At 37.2% G+C, this 21,158-nt stretch overlaps 1 protein-coding gene across 3 annotated transcripts in view; it reads left to right on the forward strand.

The window, feature by feature from the left end:
• The window catches only part of dop1b (DOP1 leucine zipper like protein B), a 54,778-nt gene extending 35,422 nt beyond the window's left edge, over positions 1 to 19,356 (forward strand). For all 3 annotated transcript variants that reach the window (XM_073912891.1, XM_017357831.4, XM_073912890.1), the window contains exons 21-39: positions 1,416 to 3,069; positions 3,187 to 3,286; positions 4,341 to 4,511; positions 4,652 to 4,777; positions 4,877 to 5,011; positions 5,824 to 5,879; positions 6,079 to 6,183; positions 6,521 to 6,587; positions 6,789 to 6,942; positions 8,105 to 8,187; positions 8,465 to 8,574; positions 8,704 to 8,853; positions 9,575 to 9,636; positions 10,990 to 11,118; positions 11,207 to 11,343; positions 13,927 to 13,982; positions 14,065 to 14,202; positions 15,691 to 15,823; positions 18,013 to 19,356. In XM_073912891.1, coding sequence (XP_073768992.1) covers positions 1,416 to 3,069; positions 3,187 to 3,286; positions 4,341 to 4,511; positions 4,652 to 4,777; positions 4,877 to 5,011; positions 5,824 to 5,879; positions 6,079 to 6,183; positions 6,521 to 6,587; positions 6,789 to 6,942; positions 8,105 to 8,187; positions 8,465 to 8,574; positions 8,704 to 8,853; positions 9,575 to 9,636; positions 10,990 to 11,118; positions 11,207 to 11,343; positions 13,927 to 13,982; positions 14,065 to 14,202; positions 15,691 to 15,823; positions 18,013 to 18,261 — 3,815 coding nt within the window. In that variant the 3' untranslated portion in view covers positions 18,262 to 19,356. The remainder of the gene's footprint in view (positions 1 to 1,415; positions 3,070 to 3,186; positions 3,287 to 4,340; positions 4,512 to 4,651; positions 4,778 to 4,876; positions 5,012 to 5,823; positions 5,880 to 6,078; positions 6,184 to 6,520; positions 6,588 to 6,788; positions 6,943 to 8,104; positions 8,188 to 8,464; positions 8,575 to 8,703; positions 8,854 to 9,574; positions 9,637 to 10,989; positions 11,119 to 11,206; positions 11,344 to 13,926; positions 13,983 to 14,064; positions 14,203 to 15,690; positions 15,824 to 18,012) is intronic.
• The last annotated feature ends 1,802 nt before the right edge of the window (positions 19,357 to 21,158 follow it).

The raw sequence follows: 21,158 nt of genomic DNA on the forward strand, positions 1-21,158 counted from the left end.
ATAAACATTAAATACATTCTAGTTCTTGATATGTACGCTGCCAATCAAAATTGGAGGGTCAGTAATTATTATAGAATATATTGTGGCAGTAAATGTATTTGTATTGTTGTAAAAAGATTTTTAAAAATAATTAAAATAAATGTTATTTTGCTAATAACTGCTGTTTATCAAATAATCCTGAAGAAAAAAAAAACGTTTCTGTTCTTATTAAACATATTTGGCAGCAACTGTTTTCAAAACAGATCACCAAATCAGCATTTTTAAATCATGTGACTCTTAAAAGACTTGACTAATAATGCTGAAAATTCACCTTTTTGTCTATGAATAAATTATATTAAAACATTACATGAATAATAATAATAATAGTAGTAGTAATGATAATTCCTTACATTTATATAGCGCTTTTCTGGGCACTCAAAGTGCTTTAAACACAGGAGGGAATATCCTTATCCACCACCAGTGGATTTTTTTTTTTTTTTTCATTTTTGCGCCAGACCACACACTGCACACCAGCTGATTAGTGGAGAGGAGACAGCGTGATGAAGCTAATTATGATATGGGGAGGGTTAGGCGGCCATGATGGACAGGCCAGTGGGCAAATTTGGCCAGGCCAGGATGCCAGGGTAAAACCCCTACTCTTTTTCAAGGGACATCCTGGAATTTTTAACGACCACTGAGAGTCAGGACCTCAGTTTAACATTTCATCCAAAAGACGGCGTTCACTGAGCAGTATAGAGTCCCCGTCACCATACTGGGGCATTAGTACCACACAGACCGCATATTGGGCACCCCCTAACACCTCTTCCACCAGCAACCTATGTGGTCTCCCATCCAGGTACTGACCGGGTGCAGCCCTGCTTAGCTTCAGTGGGTGAACATGTAAGTTCAGAGAGCTAGCTGCCGCATTAGGAAACAGTATTTATAAACAGTAATAATATTTTGTAAAGTTGTAGTAATGTCAATAAATAAAAAGAGACTTCTTTAAAAAAAACATGGACCCCAAACTTTTGAACTGCTTATTTTGTGCTAATATGTGATAAAAGTAAGATTAATCTGCTCCAAATATGCATAAAGAAAAGACAGGGATGTCCTAACTCGGTCTTGGAGGGCTGGTGTCCTAGAGAGTTTAGCTCCAACCCTAATCAAACTCACCTGAGCCAGCTAATCAAGCGCTTACTAGATATACTAAAAACTTTCTGACACCCCTGCTCTAAGAGGATGTGGAAAGTTGAATACATAAAGGATTAAGCATTGGGCCCCTTGGTAAATATAAATAAAATGCATGTTGGTAGTAAAACGTATAATTAGAGGGGAATGGTAGAACATAATTACACAGTAATGTAAATTGTGTCAAGTTTAGCAAGTTTGCGTATTTTTGTTCTTGGGATCTGATGGAATATTTTTATGTGCTTTAGGTAATGTAAAGGCACTGATCTGGCGAGACCGATCCATCCCAAAAAGTGCTGGAGACAGCATGACACCTGGTTGCCAAACAGAAGAAAGCTTTGTGAATCGCATAACCATAGTAGATCGTGAAGCACTGTGGGCTGAGTTGGAGCGAGACCCAGAATTAACACCCCCGGATTCGCCAACAATATCCCAGAGTGAGAGTGATGAGACAGAGGGGGAGGATGAAGAAGTAGAGGAAGAAGAGGAAAGTGAACACACAGAATCTGCAGACACCAGCGGAGCTCAGAACTCCACTGAAAACTCCAGCTCAAGCTCCGCCCCTTACTTACAGCGGCATGAGGATGGCAGTGTGGAAGAGGATGCTGTTCCCAATGGCTTGCAGAGGGTGGATTCAGAACGTACACAGGTTTCCGATTCGCTCTCTAGTGATGAAGATGATGGGCAGTTAGAAGCCATGGCCAAGACCCGGCAGCTGAAACGACAGCGGGAGAAACGTGAGGCGGTGGATTCACTCTTCCGCCATGTTCTGCTCTATAAGCAGAAGTACGAGAGCAGCCAGATTCTGTACGCCTTCACTATTTTAGAGACCATTCTCCGAACAAGTGCAGGGCCGTTTGTGGAGGCTCTCTCCAGTACTTCTCTGGACTGCAGTTCTATTGCTCATCTCAACCTCATCCAGAACCTTCTGCAGAGGCACCGTCAGGCGCAGGATGGTGGCAGCTTCTATGGGCAATTGCAGAACTCAACTCCACCAAGTGGAGGCACTCCTGATGCATCCCAGCCTGCCTCTTCTCCTCTCCATTCACCTTCTTGTCCCCCAACTCTCCTCCTAGAGCTGCTTACCAGCCTTTGCATGCGCTACCTCCGCTCTCACTATCCCTCATATGCTAGTGTTCCCACTCGCCAACTCCAAGCCAATCGAGAGGTGCAGGTAAAAAGTGTGGAAGTGCTGACAGAGTTGATGATCCAGTTGGTGAGGGTGGCCCAGCAAAATGGAGACACGAAGGGAACCGCTGGTCTGGAAGCTGTGCGCAACCTTCTTTGGGGATACAAGGTGCAGCAGTACGTCCTTCTAACACTTTCCGCCTCCATGTATGTCTGCCAGAGAGTAGATCGACCTGACCAGCACACGTTGCCAGAAGAAGACCAAGGAGAAGACGGTGGAGAGATCTCAGAGGAGAGCCTTATCAATTTTGGCCGTGATGGGACCTGGGCTGAGCACCCGCTCCAAATTGCCCTACTGAAGCTTCTAAAGGTTCTTATAGTATTGGAGCACCACGTGTGCCCGCCACATACCAAGCCACAAGAACACGATCAAGGCCAGTCTAACCCACAGCGTCGAGCAGAACCACCGTCCTCTGCTTTGGCACGAGAGTGGCAAACAGCTGTGATGTTCCAGCAGTCCATAAAAGCAGTGCGTTATGTATCCAGTCAGCCTATCACTGCTCAGGGCATGTTTGTGTCGGCAGCAGCCCGGGCTTTGCACCCACAGTATGGCTGTGCCATGCATCCTGCCTGGGTCACCCTGCTGTGTGATGTTCTGCCATATTTAGGACGCTCACTGGCCATCATTGTATCACCGATAATTGCCCAGATCTGCAGGAACCTGGATGAGCTTGTTAAACAGCACGAGCACGATGGAATCAAGGGTTCACACAAGTAAATATTCTGTGTGGTTGTTTGTGTGAGAGTGGAAGCACATGATTTGATAATATTTAGTGGTTTGTCATTGCAATCACAGCTTGAATTGGACGTATATTTTGTGGTTTTCTTTAGCGGTACCTTAAAGAGGGAGAACATTGCACCTGACTATCCTCTGACGCTGCTGGAGGGGCTGACCACTATAACACACTACTGTCTGCTGGACCACAAGAAAGTAAGACATAAAAGTATCTGCTAAAACAAAAGGTGCTGGATCCTGGCATAGATGGTGTATATTCGTCTAGGGAGGAAATGTCCTCCTGTCCCACGTATCATGCATAGATCTTAAGCTCTGCTCACATGACAGTGACTCAGCTTTTCAAAGCCCCAATATCACCTGTAGTTTTTACAGGGTTCCCACAGATGCTTGAAATCCTTGAAAATAAAATTTCAGATTCACAAACTTTTAAAGTAATGGCAAGTTTTTGAAAGCAAACATGCAGATCCTTGAAAGTGCTTGAATTCATTTTGTGCAAGAAGTATTCTGGAAGGCGGTGCAGTGATGCAGTGGGTATCGCTGTCACCTCACAGCAAGAAGGTCGCTGGTTTGAGCCTCGGCTGGGTCAGTTGGGATTTCTGTGTGGAGTTTGCATGTTCTTTCTGTGATCACGTGGGTTTCCTCCGGGTGTTCCAGTTTCCGCCACAAGTCCAAAGACATGCGATATAGGTGAATTGAATAGGCTAAATTGTCCGTAGTGTTTGAGTGCGAGTGGGAGTGTGTGGGTGTTTCCCAGTGATGGGTTGCAGCTAGAAGGGCATCCGTTGCGCTAAACATATGCTGGATAAGCTGGTGGTTGAGTTCGCTGTGGCAACCCCAGATTAATAAAGGGACTAAGCCGAAAAGAAATTGAATGAATTTCTTTCCCTCTAGTCCACTGATTTGTCAACACTTTGTGTCTCACGCATTCTGGTGTGCTTGATTTATGTAAGTTATGTGCATGTAAACATTATGTTTAATGCTTCCCAATATTGCAAAAATAGGCTGAAACTATTGTAAGTTGATGCCTGGAAAATTGTGGGAACTCTGGGTATTAAATCACCATAATATTCAACCACAACCCCTCTTTTCACAATATACTTGCACTGTTGTACAGTTGTAGTTTCACTCAGATCTGATCTTTCCAGTGGCAGGTAAATGCCAGGATCACCAATGAACCATTGTTGATAAATAAATAAAAAATGTTAAAATTTAATGTATTTTATGTTTTCATTTTGTGTTGTCTCTGTAGGCAACTGCAGGCTGTGATGTTCCAGACCTGCGAAATGCCAGCAATGCCATTCTGGAGGAGTTTCCACATATGATTAGCAGTATGGCCTTACTCTGGGGTGTGGTCAAGGGCTGTGACTCCACCCATGGTAGCAGAGCCACACCTACTTCTGTGTACTTTAAAAGCACAAAGGTATGTCTGATACTTGAAGAAAACAAACAATTAAAAAAATTTATTTAATTTAAACCATTTAGTTAAATATATTGGTGTGCTGCTGTTGTCTGCCTACACCTGTGCATGATATGCCATTAATGTGTTTTTCCTCCCTGTAGATCCTGCGGCAAAAGGTTCTGGAGTTCTTAATGCCATTGACCCAGCAGTTTGGTGTGCAGGTCATGGCATCTGTGGCTGCTGTGTGGAATAGCAGGAAAAGCCGCAAAAGACGTTCCAGAAACAAGGTGAATGATTTGTATCAGTGCAAAAATGACATCATGTAATCCAATTTTGGCGGTGATATTTTTAATCCTTTTTATGTCTGTTTGTGTATGCATTCTTAGATTTTGCCAGATGCTAGTGATTCACAGATGACTCTAGTGGATCTAGTGAAGGCATTAAACACACTCCGTACAGACACCATACTGCAGCTCATCAGAGAGGTGGTGAAGAAACCTCATCAGATCAAAGGAGACCAGGTACTGCATGCACACATAGAGTATAACAACTTCCCTTACTAGAGGTGAGAAATAGTGATTACAATTTTATCCTTCATTCAAATGGAAAGTTCAATAAACAAAAAAAAAAAAGTTTTAAAAAGCTAATGACTAATGTTAGGTTCATAAATTTTTGGGCATCAACATAATTAATATATTTCTGGATCTAAACACCAACACAATGGATTTGAAATGAAATGATTGACTGTCAGCTTTAATTTGAGAGTATTTACATCCAAATCAGGTGAGTGGTGTGGGAATTAACCACAGTTCGCTTATGTGCCTCCCACTTGTTAAGGGTCCAAAAGTAATTTGACAGAATAATAATCATAAATCAAACTTTCACCTTTTAATACTTAGTTGCAGATCCTTTGCAATCAATTACAGCCTGAAGTCTGAAATGCATAGACATCACGAGATGCTGGGTTTCATCTTTGGTGGTGCTCTGCCAGACCTCTACAGCAACTGTCCTCAGTTCCTGCTTGTTCTTGGGACATTTTGCCTTCAGTTTTGTCTTCAGCAAGTGAATGCAAGCCCAATCATATTTATAGACATAACTGTATAATTATCATAGTGCACTTCTCTTTATCTATCTAAATTGGGAAATGTCAAAGAAAAAAAGGAAACAATAAGTATTATAATTTAACCCTAATACATAACATAAATGAAGAACATTGTAAAGGAGGTTTTTGACAATTTGTATGGACTTCTTGGGAAAATAATTGTCACCAGAATATGTCCAGTTAGTAGGCATTACATCTTGAATTAACGTTCACTCTCTTTCTCCCTATCAGAAGTCTACTTTAGTGGACATTCCAATGCTGCAGTTCAGCTACGTCTACATTCAAAGGTATAGTGTCCAATGACAACATTCACAGTTTTAACTGTGCCTTATCTTACTTTCTATCAAATGAGCTCATTTACTTTAAAATGATCAAAGTCCAGTGAACTGTTGAAATTAAGTTGGAAACAAATTTGATTGTTCTACATGGTGGGATTTTTGAAATGTAATTTTGATGGCATTGTCATTTCTCATTGTGTTTTTTCAGTCTCACCGCTCAAGCTCTTCAGGAGAACATCAATCCTCTCCTCTGTCTGCTGAGAGAATCTGTTCAGCTTAACCTCGCCCCACCTGGACACTTCTTACTCCTTGGGTGAATAAAAAATAATGTAGTCACAATTATGAACTATGCACAGTTACAGCCAATCTGTTACCTCAACCAAAAAAGAATGACCTGCTTATCTGGTGTTGCACTCTTAAATGTCAGCATGTCTAATGAACTGGAACAAGTATGAGACCACCAAGAAATACTTTAGCAGCATACTAATGACAAAACGCCTCAGTAAGCAATAATGACCACAGTAATAAAAAAAATCTGTCAGAAAACTCATTGTCCTTTACTATTAGATACAACAGTATTTCTCGTTGTACTCTACTGAATGGTGAAACGTCTTTTGAAACACTAATCTCTGTTTATTTTACTGTCGCAGCATCCTTAATGACTGTGTAAACAGACTTCCCAATATCGACAACAAGAGGGATACCAAAGAACTGCAGGTAAGACCGGTACAGCAAGAGAGAGAAATGGCAAAACAAGTGTTCTGTTGATATAGTAGAAATGAAACTAAAACTTAGAACAGACATATCTTACTAAGCATTGTCAAACTGATGAATATGACAAAAAAAAAAAAACATTACCCAAAGTATTTTTCCCACCCTTCGAGCATTTGTTGATTATTGTGATTGTGTCCTCAACAGGAAGTGAGTCAGCGTATACTGGAAGCGGTGGGAGCTGTGGCCGGCTCGTCTCTCGAGCAGACCAGCTGGCTGAGTAGAAACCTGGAGGTTAAAGCACAGCCTCAAGTCTGTCTTCAGGGAGATGAAGATGACCATGACGCCAATGAGTTTGAAGGTAAAACTGTGCAGCAGTACATAGCATAATGCAGATTACCATACCGCAGGAATCACCAAACTTGTTCCTGGAGGGCCGGTGTTCTGCAGATTTGAGCTCCAACCCTAATCAAACACACCTTAACAAGCTAATCAAGGTCTTTCTAGGTATATTTGAAACACCCAGGGAGGTGTGTTAAGGCAAGTTGGAGCTAAACCCTGCAGGTCACCGGACCTCCAGGAACGAGATTGGTGAGGCCTGCTGTATAGAGTGAATTAGTGCCTGCCTAGTTTTTTTTTAGCAGTGATGGTTCCAGAAGTATCTTCCATTAATTTCCCCCATGTTGATTAGGTGTTAACCCAAGAAATAAAGCAATAAGCTAGGAGGAGTATACTAAGAATTTTGAGAGTTTAGGGAATCATCTTGATTTTGTTTTTCATGGGAGTGAACAGAACTAAATATCTTTTTTTTTTTTCTGTCACTCTGATTGGACGGATTTTCTGCAGAGCATTATGGGTGATGCAGTTTTAGCAGTCTGCTAAAATACCCAATCGTTTTTAAAATGTGAAGGATGCACTGTATTTTGAAGGCCATATTGGTCATTGGCCTATATATTAAAGCTGATAATGTAATGGTTTCCTCCAGTTAAATCCGTTTATGTGTGTGCGTCTGGGCAGGAAGGTTTTTATTTGCATGATGTGATTTTTCACATGCACTTTAGAAGAGGTTTTTGCTAGCTAAAGGTTTTAGGAGTTTTTCCACTGTGGCTTGTTTATCAGAATTGCTATTTTTACATGGTTTTACAAAAAGAAAGATTTTTACTAGCAGTTTCCTTGTGTTCTGCAGATTCAAATCAGTGTTTTTGCATGCACTTTATTTTAGTAACCATGCCATGTTTGTCTGCATCCAAAAATAAAGTTATGGGTTATCCTTACCAACAAAAATATTAATTTCGGCTCATCCCAAATACCAAAACATTGGTAAAGCATATGCAACAGATTAGTGAGCATAGACATCCAGTTGTTAAAAATCAGTTTCACTTTGAAGTAAATGAACGCTATTTCTACTTCCACAACCTGACCTGTTGCACTCTGTATCCGACATAATCTAGTAATGATGCCTAGCTGTAATGCATGCCTTAAATAGAGGCAGTTTATAAAAATGGACTCTGTCTTTTTTTCAGAGTATGCAGGTCAGGGCAGTACTATGGTATCGTCTTCAGCACCATCTGTATTCAGTGTACAAGCTCTGGTTCTGCTGGCTGAGGTAAGAGATGTGCAGACACGGGGCTTCAGACTGCAACTGAATGTCCACATGTGCTATACAATTTTGCTATACAACATTGGAAATAAAACATCATCATGAAACATTGTCATTAATCTGTATTATTTTACAAAATATGATAGAAAATGTGGATATGAAACATATTGAGGAAAAAAGTAATTATTGCATTACTTAATGTACTGAATTTGATTTATTTTTTAAAAACGGACCAGAGAATTGCAACAAAGGTATTTCAAAATAGGTGCTCTTGTGTTTGTAGGTTCTGGCTCCACTTTTGGACATGGTCTATCGCAGCGACGAGAAGGAGAAAGCTGTGCCTCTCATTTCACGTCTAATGTATTATGTTTTTCCCTATCTAAAAAATCACAGGTGAGTGTGCCAAATATGCAGTTTACTTGAGTTTATTACCTGTTATGTGACTGGTGGATTTGATTTAAAAGTCTTCTCATTTTTTTAAAAAAAGGTTTAGTAATTTTTTTCTCAATTTGTGTCTCTCAGTGCCTATAACATGCCTAGTTTCTGTGCGGGTGCTCAGTTGTTGAGCAGTCTGAGTGGATATGCCTACACTAAGCGAGCATGGAAGAAAGAGGTGCTGGAGCTTTTCATGGACCCTCTGTTTTTTACAATGGAGTCTTCATGTTCCTACCAGTAAGATGGACATTTTTGCACTCTTAAATATATTCAATGTTTTGTTAAATCATATCATATTGTGTCAAAGTGGTCAAATAATTGGCCAAATAATGTGCTTGGCCTACCGAAACTACTAATCAAAAGTACTTTTAATTAATTAATTATTAGAGTAATATTATTACAATTTAAAAGTATGTTTTTTTATTTTAAAATACAATTTATCATATGCTCCATTATCATCATCCCTATTATCTTTTATTTAAAAAATGTAAGTGCATTATTCTTTTCTGCATTATTCTTTTTTTTATATTATTCCTATAATATAAGTCTTTTGAAACATTATTGTGCCTTTTGATCAGTTTATTATGTCCTTGCAGATTTTTTTTTTCTTCTCACATGTTTGAATATCAGGGTTTCCAGAAAATTATATTTAGCAGCAAAAGCAATAATTTCTGAAGGACCCTGTGAAAATGAAGCTGGACTAATGAGTTTTGAAAATAAATAAATTTCAATTTATTATTTATTTATACATTTATACATCTAGTTGTATATTATTTTACAATATTTATAACTCTTTTTTTACAATACGTAAATTACAATAAGTTTTACTATTTTTAATGCAAATAAAATTTGCTTTGGTGATTGAAAAAATGGTTTATAAATAAAATCTGTGTATAATTGTGTGTATAAAGCACTAGTTGAATGTTTGAAGCCACTAAACTTTCATATTGTGCTTTAGCTGGAGATCCATTATAGACCATCTTCTGACTCATGAGAAAACCATGTTCAAAGACTTGATGAGTGAGTATACGAACTGTACATATTTCAGCTTCAAGCTCAGAGTATATTTATTTTTTGTACATGCCTTTATGCATACGTGAGAACCACATAAGCGCATTTAAATCAAAATCAGAGAGATTCATTGCCAGGTATGTTCACGCATACGAGGAGTTTGTTTTCGTGACAGAGCTTCTACAGTGCAACAGAATTACAGAAATTGAAGAAAATGTACAGGTATATTAATATAAAAAAACGTTATAACGTAGTAATTTAGAGTTCTCTTGATGTGTTCCAAACCTGTTTGATCTGTTGAACACAAAAGATGTTTTGAAGACTTTTGAAATTCAGTAACCATTGACTTCCATAGACTTCCTACTTTTAATGTGAATAGATCGTCTTTTGTGTAAAAGTGCCAAAAAATAAAATAAATACAAACAAACAAACAAAAAAAATCAAACTGGTTTGGCGCAATCAAGGGTGAGTAAATGATGCCAGAATTTCCATTTTTAGGTGAACTATATCTTTAAGACAACAAACCAGTTCAGTGTTGACACCTGGTGGACAAACTAAGTAGTGCAAAAACTATTGAAAACGCATGGACGACTTTGCTAGACAAATCAGATAGTGGACAGGCCCGTAGCCAGCCTGTTGAAGGGGGGTGGTCCTTTTTATTAAAAACTGAACCTTTCTGCAGTTATTTGCCTCATTTTCTATTTAATTATGAGGTTTAAATACTGATTTTAGTGACGTTTTAAGCACAATTTTTACTGCTTTTTCTTATATATTTTAAGTACTTTTTATTTTTATATTTTGCATATTTAGCTGTAGCAGCTAAGCTGCAGTCGCTTGTCAAATAGTTATCATAACTACACTTTTTGATGTTCCAATAACATTTCCCAAAGATTCAGAAAAAAATATATAAGAGCAACACTTATTTTTCAAATACAAATGTATTGCATCATATATCATTTAGAAAAAATAGGAGTCTGTTCAAATTTTACATTAAAAACTATTAGGCTAAGTGGCAAACACGAACTGGCTAGCACATTCATCTTTCCCCAGTCACGCCGAAGCAATAGCCCGCACAGGATTCCGCTTGGTCTTAAATCCTTTTTCAATGGGTTATTTTCACAATTTATTATGGCATAGCAGTCAAAATAGGACAAATGAGCTTGTGTATGGGAACAATTCTTAAGCTTTTTCAGTGAGGGGTGGGTACAAAAACATTGCGCAATGATGACAAAATTCAAACTATTCAAAATATGTGGACTCTCATGTATGCATAAAACTGGGGTATCTTTTGGGCTTTTACTGTCATTTGTTGTATGATCAATGCATTACATGGATTGTGTGGGTTCATGTTGTAATACGCAGGTATGCAGAGCAGTTCTTTAAAACTCTTCAACAGCGCTGAGCAGAAGCCCATGTTACTGAAACGACAGGCTTTTGCCATGTTTAGTGGAGAAAATGACCAGTACCACTTCTATTTGCCTCTAATTCAAGGTATCACTCAGTTTGTGTGGAAAACAAATACAATTGTCATAGAATATGAAAATATGTAGCTAATTCCTTTTTTTAACATATATTGTAGAGCGTCTGACAGAGAACCTGCGTGTAGGACAGAGCCCATCAGTGTCAGCTCAGATGTTTCTCATGTTTCGTGTTCTCCTTTTGAGGATCTCACCACAACATCTCACCTCCCTCTGGCCAATCATGGTGACTGAGCTGGTAAGAAATAAACCCACAGTCCTCTTTTGATTTTTTGTAGTGCTCTGTGCAACATGAGTAATTAAAAAAACAAATGTAATTTGTTTACAGTGATTTAGAATGCTGAAGTTAAAGATCCTTTTTTTTAGCAGTGCTTCTGCCAGTTATTCTGCTTAGAGATGTGTGTTCTGTGTCAGCCAGTCTGATAAAAAAGCAGACCCTAGTTTGCCAGTTGGCAGAAAACTGTGTATTTTTCCAACAGCAAACAAACTGGGGTGAAGATCACGTATTCGTTCTTTAAAAAAATCTTAGGTTAAAAGTAATGGTCTCTATGCACAGCTAAAGTTTTAAAGCTAACGACAAACTTCCGATGAAAGCTTAATGTAACTATTTGAAATTTCACAAGGTTGTTTCTACAGCATCGATGTTATAATGTCATTACAATACATTCAGTTAAAGTGACTTAAGCATTCATTTAGTTCTTCAAGCATAAAACGAGATGAAAGACCACTTGTAACCACTAGTGCCGTCAGTAACAACAGGCTAGCGCAGAAATTCCATTAAAATATGACAGTTTATTTTACCCCAGTATGACATGGCGGGGGAAAATGGAATTAAATGAAGTTCTTATTGTTCGATCTTAGATCCACTTCATATCATATATCTAACAGAAAGTGAAGATTGCTAATTTTTAAAGAAATCAGATCTTAAACGTGACAATTTTGTAATGGAAAGCCATTGGGCTGCCTGACTGAAAATTAAAGGTCTGTGTGCATATAGTCCATTAAATTTGGGATGTTTTGCACCCCATGCATTGCTCATATACAAATGTTGGTTGTTTAAATTTGCATGTCAGATTGTATCATTTAACATGCTTGCTTTATGCTAGAGCATTTTATAGTATAGTTATACAAACTGTTTACCTTATACTTAAAGGGATTAGTTCACCCAACAATCAAAACATGCAAGTGGTTCTACAATTTTATGATTTTTTTATTGGTTGAACACAAAACAAGATATTTTCTAGAGTGTTCTGAAGAAAAAAAACAGCCATTAGTTATGTTTCCATGCAAAAATCTGAATGAACTTTATGCACAAAACTGAATTATCGCATAAAAGACGTGCAAATAAATCTAATGAGTCAAAGCGAACAAAATCATCACTTCCTGATTATCTGATGCCAAATATCAACAGTAAAAACTGAATTTGCTGCAGTAGGAGAATCTTTTCTTCATTTAATAAATGACTTGTGCCTCAGAAGGCAATCCTGACATGCTGTGAGCGTGCGGTGGCTCACATTTTTATCATCACATTATCTCTTATAACAAAATAACATGACCTTTTTTTAAAGCTCATACTGGAATTTGTTTGGTAAAAGTGTTTTCATCATAGTTTATGCACATCTTTTCTTATCAAATAAAAAGTTTATCCTACTCGGTTATGTGCATACATTTTATGCGCATTTTTCCAAATGTATGCGCATCTTGGCGTTTCCATCAACCGGTTTTTCATAAAAAATAGGTGGGTTGAAACGTAACTATTGACATTCATAGTAGGAACAAAAAAACAATATTAAAGTAAATTGCTCTTTTTTCCAAACATTCTTCAGTATATCCATTTCTCAATTGATTTTTTTTTTTTTTTTTTGTGGCCAACTTTCTATTTAAATGAATATTTCAAGTTAACTTGTATCCTGTGAAATATACCCTGTTTCCATTAATTTCTTTGATGAAGCATAAAGTTGTTGTTTTTTCAGAATACAGGGTTAATTTGTACAGTATTACCTGACGTATAAATAAATTTACAAAAGTGTTTTAAGTGAAAAGTTTTCAATCTAAATGATTAGACGTGAAATGCTGAAAATGAGTGGCTGATTAACTGTGCATCAGGCCTGTGACTTGAGTTTCTGACAGCCAAAGGATTTTTTGATGGACTCCTAATAACCAGCTTGTGTAAGCCAGTACACAGTTCTGAGAAAATATTTTCACATCAACTCTTCACCTTTAAAATGATAGAATAAATTTGTCATGCAATACAAAAGGCATTTCCCTGATAAGCTGTTGTTGTTGCATTATTAAAATTATTACAACAGCATAGAACAGACACAGTATGTCAAATAAAGACTTTTATTTCACAGAAGAAATTGGTTAATTCTGTGGTGATGTGATATAGAGATAAATATCAGAGAATAATTTGAGAGTTTAAAGATTGTTGTAAACTTTGTCATGAACCAATAATTTGAGTTTAAACTGCAGTAATTGTTGAACTGACATACTTTAATTGCCACAGTCATTAAAATGCGTACTAAGTGCTACTGAATATGAAGAGTTTAGATGCAAAATCATCTAAATGGCGTCTGAAATTTTCCTCTAAAATTTTTATCAGACTCTTGTGTGTATGTTTAGTAACATCACTATTATGGCAAAGAATAAGTCATTTTCCTGGTCTTTAAAGTGAAATATCTTAACATAAAAAAGGAGGTTGAGTACATTTTCAATTTCGATGGAAATTTCAGATGGCACTTAAAGGTTTTTGCATCTGAACTCTTCATATGTTTTCTCTTTTGGTCGGATGCAGTTTGATTGTGTATGTTGACTCTTTCAGATACGCATCTTTAACCGACTTGAAAAGGCACTGCTGGATGATAAAGAAGTTACAAAGTAAGTATTCCTTCATGACCAGATACCGTTGTTATTTTTTTTCTTCCATTAACATAGAAAATCAATCCTACTTTTGTTTCAGGAGTAAATTGCGGGGTGGCCACGACAAGAATGGTCTACTGTGTTTCCCTCAGGCCGAGCTGGACATGTACTTGTCAGCCTGCAAGTTCTTGGACACCGCAGTGTCTTTCCCTCCTGACCACATGCCTCTGTTTCAAATGTAAGAGTCCCATGGATTGTATACATGCATATTTGTCAACATTTGCTATCAGTATTTAAAAGTCTGCAGTGAAAAATATTTTGCCATTGTTTTCTATTTAGACAATATGATGATAGTTTGACATTTTGGTGTACAATGCAAACTGCTTACAACTTTCGCCCAAGCATTCTTATGTAGTTACAACAATATATTTTGAAAATAAACATAGCTGGTACAAAATTCACATTTCCATTATGGCTATAATTGTGTAATTCATGCTACAGATCAAAATGTAAAGTCACCAGCAGTTTATATTTACAACAGCTATTTAGCCAAAAAATGAAAAAGGAAAACCTATTATAAAAACCCATAGGAAAATCTTAAGGGAATCTGTGGATAATTAGTTCAGGCTTATTATGGGGGCTTTCATGAATTGTTCTCGAATTTTAGTGTACTCCTTTTAGTTTAGTAAGATTTTTTTTAAATGAAAGTAATATTTCATTCACCAAATATTAACTAAAATCGGTCAGAATAATTCATCAATAATTCTGAAAAAAAAAAGTATCACAATGTTCGATTAAATGTTGGATAGGTTTATCTTTATGAACATAGTGAGAGACCAGACATGACCCTGTATGGTAAGTTAGATTTTGAAATGAGATCTACATTATATAAGGATGTCAATTCTGGTGTGCATGTTCTCTCGGTCTCGTTGACTTCAGAGTTGTATGTCGAGGTGTGTCCTTGATGTCTATTTGTGAAAAGTTACCCAAGAGTGGTCTTGTGAAATAATTAGACATTAAAACTTCAATAATATGTCACAATATTACAGTTTTGCCTGTATACCCCGTGAAGCTTTTGAATAGTTAGTTTAATTAAACAGTTATTTAAATTAAAGGCACACACACAAAAAGAAACCTTAAAATACCTCCAAAAAATATTTCGTATGATTGGTGTGCTTAAAGTTCACAATTTTAATTATTATTTTATTGTAATGTAATCTTTATGTGAAACCAATGGAAAATAATATGTTGTTCATAGGAAGGTAAAACTAAACAAAACATGACCTTGTTACCATTATCAAAATTCATTTGCTTTGCCTTAAAAATCCCTTTTACTTTAAGAGGCAGTTCATCCAAAATTAAAAAAATTCCCCCTTCATTTACTCATAATCAGGTGATTTCAATCTTGTGTAATTTTGTTTTCTCTTCGTTTGTTCAAAAACGATATATTATGTAAATGGTGAGGAAATGTTCATTTTTAGGTGAGCTACCCCTTTAAGGTATATCAAACTTCTATAAATATAAAGTTACTGCTCATGGGTAACTACTTATTAGGTCTTTTGACATTTTAACCTAAGTGAATTGTGGTTTCCCCAACATTGGCAACTGTCAGTAGGCTACAGTTGGAAATTTGTCATGCCTAACCCAACATAGAGAATCAGTGATCTTCTCTAAGCCTTAACGACTGACCTTAATGATGTTTATTTATTGCTATTCATTCATGCAGGTATCGCTGGGCTTTCATTCCTGAAGTAGATGTTGACCATTATGACGGACCAGGAAACACTCTGCTGGAAGGCGAACAAGAGTGTAAACCTCATATTGTCAGGATACTGGATGGAATAAACCGACGCTATGGGGTAAAATCTCCACACACTAAAAGACCTGCTTTAGAGGGGTAGTTTACTATGAATTTGCTCTCTCTTTTTTTTTATACACTCATGTCATGCTATTTATGTAGGTTGTTCTTTTTTGGTTAAGTATTAAATGTCTATGCAACCTCTGGTTCCCTTTATTTCAGTATGTTGATGTACTTCCAACTTAAACAGAATATTGAGTAGGAGGCGGGGCCTCCTACTGTTGAAGCCATACATGGCCACTAGGTGGCAGTACGATACTATATAACTGTGGCTTCATTGCATTGAGGAAGTGTATTGGGAGGATGCACACAGTTTTTACCGTAAGTTTCTAAAGAGTAGTGAGCAATACAGATCATAGAATCCTGTTGTTTTGAAGACATTTTATTTGCATCTATTTTGCCTACAAACTTTTAAGTAGGGCGAAGCAGTGGCACAGTAGGTTGTGCTGTCGCCTCACAGCAAAAAGGTCGCTGGGTCGCTGGTTCGAGCCTCGGCTCAGTTGGCGTTTCTGTGTGGGGTTTGCATGTTCTCCCTGCGTTCGCGTGGGTTTACTCCGGGTGCTCCGGTTTCCCCCACAGTCCAAAGACATGCGGTACAGGTGAATTGGGTAGGCTAAATTGTCCGTAGTGGATGAGTGTGTGTGGATGTTTCCCAGAGATGGGTTGCGGCTGGAGGGGCATCCGCTGCGTAAAAACTTGCTGGATAAGTTGGCGATTCATTCCACTGTGTTGACCCCGGATTAATAAAGGGACTAAGCCGACAAGAAAATGAATGAATGAATGAACTTTTACGTATACAAAACTTGCTCATTCTACCAACGATAGCGGCAATTGAAAAGCCGCTACAGAGAAGCACCGCCACTCGAAATAAGGAAGCAAATGTTCAAACTTTGATTGACTTTGGTTATCTATTCAACTTAAGAATAACAACGTGAACTAGCAAAATAAATGTCCATTTTAAATTCACATTGACTTTAAACATCCTTGGCGAGTAATAAAATGCTAGTCTACCTCCTTTACGTAATAAATACCTGTGGCTTTTGATGTTACATTGAGGTCTAGTAATGTAAATTGACTGGTCTGTGCAAAAAAACAAAATGTTGTTTACATTCTTACCTTTACATATACATCTTCCACATGTAAACAGTCATGAGAACATTCATGACAGTATGAAGCGTCCTGTCACATGATGATGTCTTTGCAGCAAAAAATATAAACCTGAACTGACAGACACTGTTAGTTTAAAATGGGAGGATGGTCTTCAAAATGATATGTACTTGTGACAATAATGAAGGGTGCAACATTAACATTTATTCATTCAGCAGATGCTTTTTATCCAAAGCAAAAAAATATCATGAAAAAATGACCAGGGAGCAGCAAAACAAGAGTTTACCGTACAGTATCACTCAATAGATACCATGACATGTCTAACTTAGTTTAGCAGGTTTTTTGTTTATACACACACACACACACACACACACACACACTCACCCTCACACATACACTGCATACAGTATATACATGCAGTGTCTCCATGGTTTGTCAAGCCCACTGACAATAAAAGCTTTTCTAACTTACTTTTTTAAATCAAGATGCATTTTCTAGACAAGCAAATAATGTTGTCTTGTTTAAGTTTAATTTGTTTACCCCATTGGCAGATTATTTAGCTTGTTTTAAGGAAAACTCACTTAATTTTAATATAATATTTCTTACAAGATGACATTTTTTGCTTGTCTAAAAAATGCTTCCTGATTTAATAATTTTGAGCATTTAAACTAAAATGAAGAGAAAAACTAAGTTTTAAAAAAATTGCCGTGCACGTGTGTAAGAAAGTGTCATATAGAGCGCAAATGGAGAAGTTTGTCAACCTATGTTAAAAGTACTAAACAACAACACAACGTTTTGTATATCAGTGCATCATAAAAGACAAAGGTATCAATTTAACTGTATTTCTGTATATTTAAAGTGGCAGTAGCCTTTGCCTTGCATTACGAATCATTAAGGGAAACGATTTTGGCTAGAAAATCCTCTTTAAAATCCTACTAAAGTAAAATAAATCACCTACAATTTAAATGGCCTGAGGATGAGTGAATTAACAGTATATTTTTATTTTTAGATGACCTAAGTCTTTAATATGTTCATGATTTTTACAAATGTTCACTATATCAGTCTATAAATGTCTGTGTTCAGGAGCTGAATGGAACAGCAGCGGAGTCTAGTACAGATCGAGTGGAGTTTCCTTTGCTCACGCTGCGCTCTCTCTACTCAATTGTGGATCTGGTGCCGTTCTTCAACACCCTCTGCTGCTCTTTTAATGGCTCCTCCTCTGCACACCTCTCTCATTATGCCGCTGATTACCCGCCGTCCAGCAGTGATCAAGTCATGAAGCGCCTGGAGCACATCACCGAAGGAGAGTTCCTAGATGGAATGGACAGTTAAATGAGAAATCCCATCCCTAAGCCTTTTACTCAAAGTCTGTATTTCCTTTTGTATTTTATGTAATCAGTTTCTCTTCATTGTTAAAGGTGCAATGAGCTTTCATTGTAGCATAGTAGTTTACATGAAATGTTTAAAGGACCCTGATCAGTTTCTTAAGATCTTAATCGATGCACGTCAAGTTGTTAAAGGTCTCTTAAACTTTATGACTATTCTAAGTCGTACATGCTGTGAATGTATATCATTTTTGTGTTTAAATTGGGCTTAATGTGGGCTTTGCATTCATTCTGTGCACATTCCATTGATGTTTGTTAGTGATTGAGCCAAATTAAAGATTATTTGGTCATTAAGGAAATGTATTAATTGATTGGTCCATGGCATTTATTTCAGTTGTATCCTAGACTATCAGTCATTTCTCAAACTGAAATCCAATTGCAGTGTTTTTTCCTGAACTGTTTTTTTTTTCGTCTTCATGGAAGTCTCATCTATCTGTTGGAAAATATTGACAATGTCATTTGTTTGCCTGCCAGTATCCGTTGCTTTCTGAATGTCTTTTATTCAGCTGTATTTCCTCTCCCACTTTAAATTAAGGAAAATACATGTTTATTTTTATTTGGATATTGAATGTCTATGTAGAATAAATATTCTGTTAATATTTACAGCAGAGGAATTGTAATGCACTTTTTTCTGTACCCAAGGGAATTGTTTTCATCCATGTCTGTGTGTGACCTTAAGGACGTTTTTAGGTTGTCGCTTTAATTTTAGCATGCAGAACCTGATTCAGCAATCTCAAATGCTACTTGCTAGAATATCTTGCCCTTTTATTGAAGTGCCTCAAAACAAATGCTCTAGTTAAGGAACAGTTTTACCTGTTCTGTAGTTGTAGTTGAAGAAAACGGCAAACGAGAAGCTAATATTTCCAGTAATCATTATTCCTCAAGTGAAAACACAAAAACGTCCACATCTTCACTCCATGTTGTTTATTCTCTGGAATGTATTCATTTTAAATTGTAGTTTTTAATTTATCTTAATGCTTATTAAAGTGAATTATTTCAAGCAAATATTCTGCAGATCTGAATAAAATTGCTCAGAACCAGACAATAGTGTTTATGTTTTGTTACCTAATGATTTTGTTTAACTTTTGTTCATCAGAAAATGTTTTTTACACTTAATTTTTGGACTTGTATGCAAACACATTTCAAAAGTGTTAAAAGCATTTTTATGGGCATAGAAAATTAATAAGTAATACAAGAATGTAAGGTTGTCACGGTACCAAAATTTCAGTACCAGTGAAGACCCAAACATTCACATTGTTTGTGATGTTGTTTTTTCATGCAAAATAATTTTTTAGGATTGAAATTAAATTGATGCGCTTTATTTTAGAGGTTTAATCCATAAGGGTAGTTTTTTACCCATAATGCAAACGGTGTATACAAAGAACTTTCATTTCATTCATGTATTGTTGATGTTCAAATATTCAGAATTCCACCGACTGCAACGCCGTCCATGGACTTCAATCACCCTCGCTTACTCTACCCTGATTACTAATCACAAACACCTGTGCACACCTCAATACCCTGCATATAACAGACTCACTCACCTCAGTTCATATGCTCTGGTCTATTGTTCAAATATTGACCTTCTCCAAGATCTAGTTGAGTTCCACTTGTATCCTGTGGTGCTCCCTGTTTTTCTTCTGTGTTGTTAATTTTTCATCAAACTCAGTTAAGACAGAGACTTTTTAATAAAGCAAAGACATGTGGCCAAGTATGGTGAGCCATGCTCAGAATTTGTGCCCAACTAACTGCACACAAACAGCAGTAAACATCCAGAGTATAGTAGACAGTCATTGCTGCAGTTGGGGGATTGGTTGGTGTCTTGTTCAAGGAACTCACCTCAGTCATGGTATTAAGGGTGGTGAGAGTTTTGGTAATACACTCCCAGCGCCTACAATCCCTGCTAGTGTCCAACTCTTTAACCATTAGGCCATGGCTGTTCCAACAATTCTATTCTACTATTAACACTATTAACTTTTCTTACTGCATAGTAGGCACCTGAAGTTTTCATCAAGTCCCTGTCCTACCTCCATCTATGCAAGCCTTTCTGCTGATGATGACAGCAAGGCAAGGCAAGGCAAGTTTATTTATATAGCACATTTCATACACAATGGCAATTCAAAGTGCTTTACATAAACAAGAATAAAAGAAACAAGTAAAATAAAAATAAAAACAAATAATAAAAATGCGTCAAAACAAAACAAAACATAAAAACAGGTAAAATGTGATATAAAAGAATGAAGAAGAAGAGAAAAACATGATAGTGCAATCTGTCGGACGCAGCACAGTGCTCATTCAGTAAAGGCACAGCTAAACAGATGTGTTTTCAGTCTTGATTTGAATGTGCCTAATGTTGGAGCACATCTGATCATTTCTGGAAGCTGATTCCAGCAGTGAGGGGCATAGTGGCTAAAAGCCAATTCACCCTGCTTTGACTGAACTCTTGGAACTTCTAGTTTATATGATCCTAATGATCTGAGTGATCTGTTAGGTTTGTATTCAGTGAGCATATCTGTGATGTATTTATGTCCTAGGCCATTTAGTGATTTATAGACCAGTAATAAGACTTTAAAATCTATTCTGAATGTAACTGGCAGCCAGTGTAAAGACCTGAGGACAGGTGTGATGTGCTCTGATTTTCTGGTTCTGGTTAGAATTCTGGCTGCAGCGTTCTGGATGAGCTGCAACTGTCTGACTGTCTTTTTAGGAAGACCAGTGAGGAGTCCATTACAGTAATCCACCCTGCTGCTGATAAAAGCATGAACAAGTTTCTCTAAGTCTTCACTAGAAACAAAGCATCTACACTGGGAAAAAAATTTAAGTTGGATTTACTGAATTATTGTA

This window comes from Danio rerio, chromosome 9, assembly GCF_049306965.1.
Source record: "Danio rerio strain Tuebingen ecotype United States chromosome 9, GRCz12tu, whole genome shotgun sequence".
Classification (NCBI taxonomy): domain Eukaryota; kingdom Metazoa; phylum Chordata; class Actinopteri; order Cypriniformes; family Danionidae; genus Danio; species Danio rerio.